Source organism: Leiobunum rupestre, chromosome 5 (assembly GCF_980474605.1).
Source record: "Leiobunum rupestre chromosome 5, qqLeiRupe1.1.hap1, whole genome shotgun sequence".
Lineage (NCBI taxonomy): Eukaryota > Metazoa > Arthropoda > Arachnida > Opiliones > Sclerosomatidae > Leiobunum > Leiobunum rupestre.
The window spans coordinates 48,196,713-48,205,587 of record NC_143388.1 but is presented as its reverse complement, the minus strand read 5'-3'; the positions used below and the strand labels follow the sequence as shown (position 1 = coordinate 48,205,587).

Here is an 8,875-nt window from a genome sequence, read left to right as displayed (position 1 = left end):
ACGCACATAAAAACACAACAGACTCAACATGCACAACCATCAGAACACAAACACAACAAATTCAACACTCACAACCTACGCATAAACATTACAAAAACGTAATACACCAAACCGTCACGACGGTGAGCGAAAAAACACCATCCAAACCAAACCGCAAATGAATCCGTTAACGCTCACCGTCACACGGTGGTTTTGCCAACCCTTCGAGAAACTGCGAACGCAGAGATCTCGAGAAACTGCGTACGCAGTGATTACACTTTGCACCGAAAATGCGAACGCCGTTGCAGGCCTGACAGACAGACCCACAGACCCACAGACAGACACGGTGGTTGTATAACCCCTCCTAGGGGACTTTGTCCCCTCGGAGAGGTTATTATTTCAAATTACGAATCCTAAAATTTTACACTTACTAGCTTTTTTTGCCAATGACAACGATAATGATCTCGATTTGGTTAGTCCAACCCTATGCATTAAAATATCTGATTAGAAGAATTTAAAACCACTTTTGCATAGTAAAAACGGTATTTATTTTAGAATAAACATAAAATAAAAACGACACTACTAGTTTCGTAACCGTTCGGTAACATCATCAGGTATGTACATACCTGATGATGTTACCGAACGAAAGCAACGTGAATCACAGATTCCGCGGACCTGGCCATGACCACATGAACATGGAAGACACAGTCATCGCCTACTTTGCCGCCTACCCTCGAGCAAGCATAAGAATGGCCTGCTCTGATTTGGACTTGTCAAAGTACTACTACTATCACTCATTTCGTGCCACGCTCCGCCAAGCACTTTACGATGGTGATCAGCGACTTTGGCTGGATTTCTGTATTTGGTTTTGTACAATGGCCGACGGAAACGAAGATATCCACCGTTGGATTCTTGTGCCCGACGAGTGCTCCTTAGGTAGAGACGGCCCGTTTAACAGCCAAAATAACCACATGGGGAGTGATGAAAATCCGCAGTGGGGATTTCCTCAGCACAATCAGGTACAATTCCGTTCAAACGTCATGGGCAGAACTACCTGGCCTTTTTACAAAATGAAGTCGCAGACGAGTTGGAAGATGTGCCATTAGTCGACGTCCCACGCCTTTGGTTCCAGCATGACGGTGCACCTGCCCACCAAGAAAGACACGTAGTGCAATTCCTTAACAACGTGTTCCCTGGGCGATGGATAGGCAAGAACGGTCCAGTAAGATGCCCTCCGAGGTTTCCAGATTTCGCACCGCCGGACTTTTTCCTGTGGGGATTCGTCAAGGAGGAAGTGTATAAGACGCCTGTCACTAACGAAGAAGATCTACGGCAGAGAATCATCGCAGCGTTCCAACTCTTAACTCCCGAGATGATCAGTGCTCCGTTTCAAAATATGTTTCATCGCGCACGGGTTTGTATTGCAGAGGACGGTGGAATTATTGAAACTCACTTAAAATAAGACGCGTGAATTCTGGAATTCTACTATGTAAATTGTATTTTCTCTAAACAATTATTTAAAATAATTTGGCTTAAAAACAGTCTCTTTATTATCTTTAAGTACATACGATCATTTCAAATTAGATAGGTTTCTTTTTCATGAAACGTAAGCCTTTTTGGGTAGTACCAACTTGTTTTTTTCATGACTTATTATTTCAATGAACAATTGTCCGTTTTTGACCAAACTAATTTCAATAAAGGTTTTCAAGTACGCTGTACAACTTGTTGATTGGAAATTTTCGTCTACCACCTATCGTTCAAAAAATAAAAATTTCAAAACGGTGAAAAATTATACGATTTTTCTGAAAATTCCAAAGGAAAGGGGTCCTCCCCGAGAGAGTATATCCTGATAATTTCACATTTCTATCAACTATAGTTTTTGAGAAATTAAGACACCCTGTATACTTTCTAATAACAATAGCTATTTTCTCAATAAAATTAGGAATCAAAATCAGAAATCTCTTGAGAAAACAACTGAAATCTTTGGAAAAATCTTAAGAGATTATTTTCTTCGAACGTTAGATAATTGCTTTAGACATCTAAGGAAAATCTTTTGTTTGAAAACAATTCCCTGAAGCACGTTCAAACTACCAAGAGTTTCCGAACGTTTCTTAAGAATGTTTTTATAAGGGTTGTCCAAACTATGGCAAGCCTGTCACCAGAAATGATAGAGCGTTCATTTGATGATATCATTGTCCAAGCCCAAACAATTATTTAGCGTGTTTCTAAAACAATATTCTATTTAATAAAACCCGAATACTGTTTTTGAACGTCCAAACGATTCTGCGTGTGTGGCACAGGTTTTGCTTAATTGTAGGTATCCGTCGTTTCCCGGATCAACAAGGTTATTTTGACTTGCGCAACTTGTAAATTTGTCCAGTCGTGCAGTCGTGTGGTTCAGTGAAAAAGAGATCTTTTCCCATCGAACCCAAAGTATTCGTTGGTTTCATGTGATGCCCTTCAAATTATCAATTGATAAAATTGATCTAGCACCGAGTGGTGAAAAAAATATTTTGCTTAAAGTGCGAAAATATTTTCAGCAATCCATGCCCCCCCCCCCCCCCGTGTATTTACTTTACCAAGAAAAATTTCAAATGTCTACCATAAGTAGTTTTAGCAAAATATCGCTAGTCCGAACAAAAGCAAAATCCTGCTGATTAATAATAATTATCAATCTCCGTTATAAATTTAGTAAATTTAATTAAAATTAATTTCACACGCTTGGGAATGTTTATAGTTTTAAGGGTAATATAAATCATTAAAGCAAGTGTCGGCTCGACGTGAAGTAGCTCTTTCTTCAACAGATGTCGCTAGCGTCGAAATCGAACCTAGATAATTAAGCTATATTTTGACCCAAAAGACTTATAGTAATGTTTGACAATATTTTTATATGGGATATATAAATTAGGTTAAAGTGCACTAACGAGTAAGTAGAGTATAAGTGGTCTAATAATAATACTTTGCAAAGGTTATCTGACGACGTTATTGTTTCGCTATTTTAAATTTTAGCTTCCTCTGCCATTAATAGATGGCACCACGCTCTCCAGGAAAGTCGTTTTTTCGAAGAATCGAATAGATTCATTGCCATCTCTAATAACAAGGCCCTATTATAATATAGGTAGCAATGATAGAGCCGATAGTATGGTTTAAGTGTACCATTTACCAGAACATTTAAAATATTTTTTAAGGATCGGAATGGAAAATGGGACCTTTGTCTAATATCTATTTAAAAAATAAAAGAATCTAAAACTTTCTCTCTTAGATCAGTTTCTCACAAATTTGCTCATAAATTTTACAAATATTGCGTTTATGAGTATTTCACATTAGTATTTTCAAACGTCTACAAATATGGATTTCTACAGTATCAGAAAACGCGATTTTAGTCCTATTTAATATTTACGGGAACTTAATGTTTTGAAACTTAAGTAGGTGTGAAAGGGAAGAGAACAATACTTATCATTAGTGCAATATTCATTTTGAAAATTTTCGGTAACTGTTTAGTTAATAACTTGTAGGTCTAATATGACTTTCAATATAAAAACAGATTTAGTTTCTGTGTGCTGTCACGCACCCATCGTTGAAGTCCGTTTGTATATTTCTACTACAATATACGATACATGCTAATTAGCCATTCCATTTACGATAAAGCCTCTAAGCGGTCAACTATTTACTACTGGATTTTCATTTGCTAAGCAGACGCTTTGTGAGTTCCTAAATTAAATTGTCGAATGGACGCTAGGGGGTACTATGTTAAATGAAAACTCTTAATAAGAACTGGCGGGGATGGACCTAATTAACCGATACAGCTTAAAAAACGAAAGATAAGATGTTGGAAAAAAGGTATTAAGTTAAGAAATTACTTCCGACGTAATTTGACGAACAGAAATAAATTCACGAAAAAATTCGATAAACTGGAGCATAAAATGTTTAAAAACTAAATCTAAGATAATTTCACAATGTGGTTTACGATAAAAGTTTCCTGTAAGTCGCGAAGGTGTTACTAAGAAAAGAAATGCAATTTCACCATATTTAAAAATAAAAAGTGGATTAGCGAAACATAAATGTTAAAATTTCGATTTTTTTACTTTTAAAATATATATCCAAGGAACTGCTACTTCTTGGATTGAAAAGCATTTATTTACAATTGGGAGCTTTCGGGGTGTGGTTCTTCGTCAGCTGGTACATCAATTTTGTGATTAATTTAGTGCTGATGAAGTAGCACGGTCCGAAAGCTCCCAATTGTAAATAAATGCTTTTCAATCCATGAAGTAGCAGTTAATTTGGTACTTATTTTAAAATTAGATATAATTATAATTATTATTAAATTAATAAAAACTAAGCGGAACACTCTTTTGATTTAGAATTTATATTTTGAATTAATCCCAGGAATTCATGGTTACTAATAGGAATGGCCGTGAACTACCTTCATCCAAGCATCTCTGTTCCTTTCGCGCGTGGCGTATAAAGGGCTTCAACTTGAAAAAATGTCTCGACGCGTCTCTCTCAAGGGAATAATAACGACAATGACACATTCCTGGGTTCGGTTTAAAATGGATATGACCTCTTCTTCGAACCATTTCTGTTTTTAATCTGTCGGGAGGAAGTGTGGGAGGTATGGTAAAAGAGGGGCTGTCTTGAAAGGTGCTCCGAGATGGAATTCTGAGGAAAAATATAAGAAGAAAAGGCGAAATTGTTCGCGTTCGAGCGTGCAGTCACTCGTAACCTCACTAAATGACTTTCGAAAAAAGCCAAAAGGTAGATCGTGCATTGAATCTCTCAAATATCACTGCTCTCTCTCGTTCTCCGGTTTTCCTCTTTTTAGCCGCATGTTTCAGCCGCGTGCGAAACCGCCTACTCGCTCATAGCGCTCTGTCCCGTAAAGAAGGTCCGAGGAAATCAATTTTCGTGTTTCTGGAATTTTAACGGTTCCTTGAAATGTTTGGCCCGCGTAGGAGGTCAAACTAGGCCCACATTCAAGTTTGTTTTTCAATTTCACGTCAATGGAAGTACTTAATCTTTCAGATTTCTGAAAATTTTCGGCCGCAGTTAGTGAGTTTACGAGTGCAGTTGCTGTTGTTGAAATAAAAAATAAATAAATATAAGGGTCATTTTTAACAAAATTGGTAAATACAAAAAATGATAAACGTTAGTTAAAGGGAATATGACTCCCAATCCAACGCGTTAATGTCAATATTTTATTGAATTTCTTAGAATTATCCGGGAAATTGAGAATTATCGGGATTATTAATAATTATCAGAATTATTGAGAATTATCGGGATTAATGAGAATTGTCAGAATTATTGAGAATTATCGGGATTATTGAGAATTATCGGGATTAATGAGAATTATAGGTACAATTGAAAATTATCGGGAATATTGAGAATTATAAAAAATATCTACTACAACGCCTTTCGTGAATCTTAAACCCCGTACCTCATTATTAAGAATTATATTTGAATAAATATCCAAACTATAATTAAAATAGCTAAATTATAGCTCGGATATAAAAATAAACACCAAATAAGAAACAAGAAAGGTTTCAAGTAAGAAAACCTCTTCAGAGCTGGCTAGCTTCCTCGAGTAGAAGAATTGGGAGTTTCTACTATCGTTCTAGACAAGCGCCATGAGCGAGATAAAAAGAAGCTATGGCGCACCCTTCCCAACAAGAAGAGTTTTACTCCCTTTAAGCATCAACTAAGTCAAAATCAATGGTGATTTCAGGGTACAAGTTCTCTAACAGACTGTCATCGCAAAAACCGTAATTCAGCCTGACGTAATCCCGGAGCATACCGCGCCACCTTTTGGCGTTAAGCTTGTCGCATTTTGCAAAATAAAGGCGAAACAACTGCGAGCTAGCTCGATAGATCAAAGTGGCTAGGTCGCCACCGTATTTCTCCCGATCGGCGACAAATACTTCGTAGGCGGCGATGGCTTTGCTTTCATCGCTCTGATCAAAGTAGGCATTGGCCAACGCCCACCGAGGTAGAGCCACGTAATGATCAGCGAACGGCGAGTCCAGGGACAGCTTCTTCAATTTCTTCAAGAACTGTTTGAGATTCTTCGGATGACGGATAATTCCCTCGTGGTACATTGCTAGCAAGGCATCCCTCTGCGTGCAACGATCTTTGGGTTCTCGAGACTCATAAAGACAGCGATCGCATTTGCAGACGAAATCCATATCTTGAAATTTTAACGCTCGTTGCGACAACGAGCAAGAGTGTACTGTGTACGAAATGAGAATCTCGTCTCCCACCTTCATTGGTTTAAGACATCGGACCTGAAAAACGTCTCCGAATAAAGTGACGCTAGCGTTACAGTTGAAACAGTCGTTATTTAAGTAAGATGGTAGAATCCACAAGCCCCGGCCATGGCCTTCTTCTATACAATAGATCAATCCGTTTATTCTGATTATGGCTTTGACGCGTTCGGCATCAACAGTGCTGTAGTCGTCCTTTTCGGGATTTAAGTAACCTAATTTACTTCCGGCGGATAGAGAGTAGAATTCTTTATTGTTCTCTGGGTGAGTGGTAATTTTATGTTGGATGATTTTAAGCAAAGATTGCTCGGAGTAATAAAGGCTTTCACCCGTTGCATCCACTGTGGAAAAGTAGACAGCGAATGCTTTGGTACTAGAGAGCAGTTGACCGGGTTGGACGTCTTCGGTCACAATCAAGCCACGTCCCTTTGAACCAACATCAGCTACTCTCACGGGTCCCACGTAATCGGCAACGTCGTGTACGACTGCTTTGCCGATCGAAACGTGAAATTTCGCCATATCGTACTGGCCGAAATCTCTCTGGGCGATGTATTCCTTGGCCGATTTAAGCAGCGTGTCCAAGTCTTTTCTGGGGACGTCGATTTGAAGCTTTTCTTCCAGCAGCTCCTTGGCTTTGTCGTACTCTTTCAAACCGATGTGAGCTTTTGCTGCCCTGTAAATGGCTTTGACGTGCGACGTGTTCTTCTCTAAGACGAGGGAAGCGTCTCTTAATGCGTCCCGGTAATTTTCCACTCTCAGGTAGCAAGCAGCGCGGTTCGATAGAAGGTCTTCGTCGTATCTGAAGAGAGACAGTCCTTCAGTGTAAGAGGCGATGGCTGCGATGTAATTCCCTTCTACGAAGAATTCATTTCCGGTTCTTTTGAAAAACGCCAGTTTCTCTTTGCGTTTCTTGGTGCGTTGCCTAGGGGACTTTCCAGCCGATTTAGTTTTGGACAAACTTTTCCACACAACATCGGGAAATCTGGCTTTCAAAAGGTCTTCATTTAGAATAGTTACATCACTGGCTTTGTCACTTCGCAGCTAAGAATATTGACAATATTAGAAGCTGGCAAATAACATTTTTAGTGATAAAATCGAATATCAAATATTTAAAAGGTAAAATAGTCTTGTCGAATATTAAGTAATATTAGATAATATTGCGAATACGTTATAGTTTTACGAATTTAGTTTTAAGTATTATTTTGCTGCTCTTGAACATTCCAAAAAAGACAAAGGGTTAGCAATCAAACAAGAAAAATTAACGGTTTTGCAATTAATTCGAAATAACAAAAACTTTGAAATACCCTGTCGAATAATCGACTATTTGATCAGGGAAAACAACTATTCCTGAATGTTTTCCCGCTGGATGTCATTGTGAGCTATTTATTTATTAGTCTTAGGTCAAATCGTAATTTAAAAATCTAACCTGTTAATACTTACAGCTAAGCCGCAGTCGAGTGTAGCTTTGAAGTAAGGGTTCGCAATTGCGATGAAGGTGCCCACTTTGAAAACTGAGAAGTGATGTGGAAAGTTATACAGGAATACTCGAATGGCTCGTTCACCCGAAGGATCTTCGGCCGTTAAAGCGATGGCCTTCATCTGCAAGGCATTTATCACCAGCACCCGGCATAGAAACACTTTCCCTGCAAGGACAAGAAAATGTACGAAAATTGATCGAGATGTTAAGATTCAACATTCACTACGAGTTACAATTTCTTACCTTCAAGAACTTTGTCGATAGATTTCGTAAGGGTAATGATATCCACGAGACTTTCGGCTACCAGATTAACGTCCAACTGTAGACTTAAATCTTGAGGGTTCCTCGCGAGTGCTGTTATTGGTTTTTCTCTATCGAATTTCAGAGCTTTCTCCGCTTCGTCCAACTGATGTTTCCGAATAATCACCTTATTAGAATTAATATCGATGACGATAGATCCAAAGTGGTCGACAAAGTCTTTCAAACAATCAAGTGCACTCTTTTCTTCGGAAGCCATTATAGATATGGTCTAAAGCTATTTGACAAAACAAAACTAAGTTTTTAACCAGGCGAAAACTAGTTTCTGGGTAATGGTCATAACGGAAAATCAAACCGACTTAAACTAGGTTTTACAATGTGCCACGACCGTACCTTCTTATTATAGATTAATTACAAAAAATTGCTGGAAATTTTATAACTTATTATTTTAGCATTGAAATTGTAAACGCCAGAATAAAATGTTTAGCTATCTCAGGGTCAATATTAAAATACCTTTCAGAGTATTTGGCTCTTAAAAGTTGTACAATCTGAACGCCCTTTAATTGTAGAAAGTGTTGTTTGTTAGTAATTTATTGATGGTCAACTGCCAAAATTTTCAAATTCAAATGAATTTTGTTATGCATAGAAATTGTCGATTTCTGAATTATTAAACACACTTAATTTTGGATTCAGTCAACTCAGGGTGGTAGCAGAGTAGTGGATTCCAAGTTAAAACCATTATAGACTGAGATTTCAAAATGAATGCAGGGCTATAGCGCGAGTCAGTACTAACCACTGGGAGATTGTTTTTTCGTAGGGGTGCGATAAATACCATTTATCCGGATCGAATCGAATGATATTTGTTTTCTAACCACAACGAAAACCAAATCTAATAATATGGTCG

General features: G+C 38.1%; 1 protein-coding gene across 1 annotated transcript; it reads right to left on the bottom strand.

Moving 5' to 3' along the window:
* Positions 1 to 5,663: 5,663 nt before the first annotated feature.
* LOC149945188 (uncharacterized) lies at positions 5,664 to 8,230 on the bottom strand. The gene is made up of 3 exons (XM_090176420.1): positions 7,957 to 8,230; positions 7,677 to 7,879; positions 5,664 to 7,277 (listed from the first exon to the last, which is right to left on the bottom strand). The coding sequence occupies exons 1-3, from the start codon at positions 8,228 to 8,230 to the stop codon at positions 5,664 to 5,666; spliced, it is 2,091 nt and encodes a 696-aa protein (XP_090032546.1).
* Positions 8,231 to 8,875: the final 645 nt, after the last annotated feature.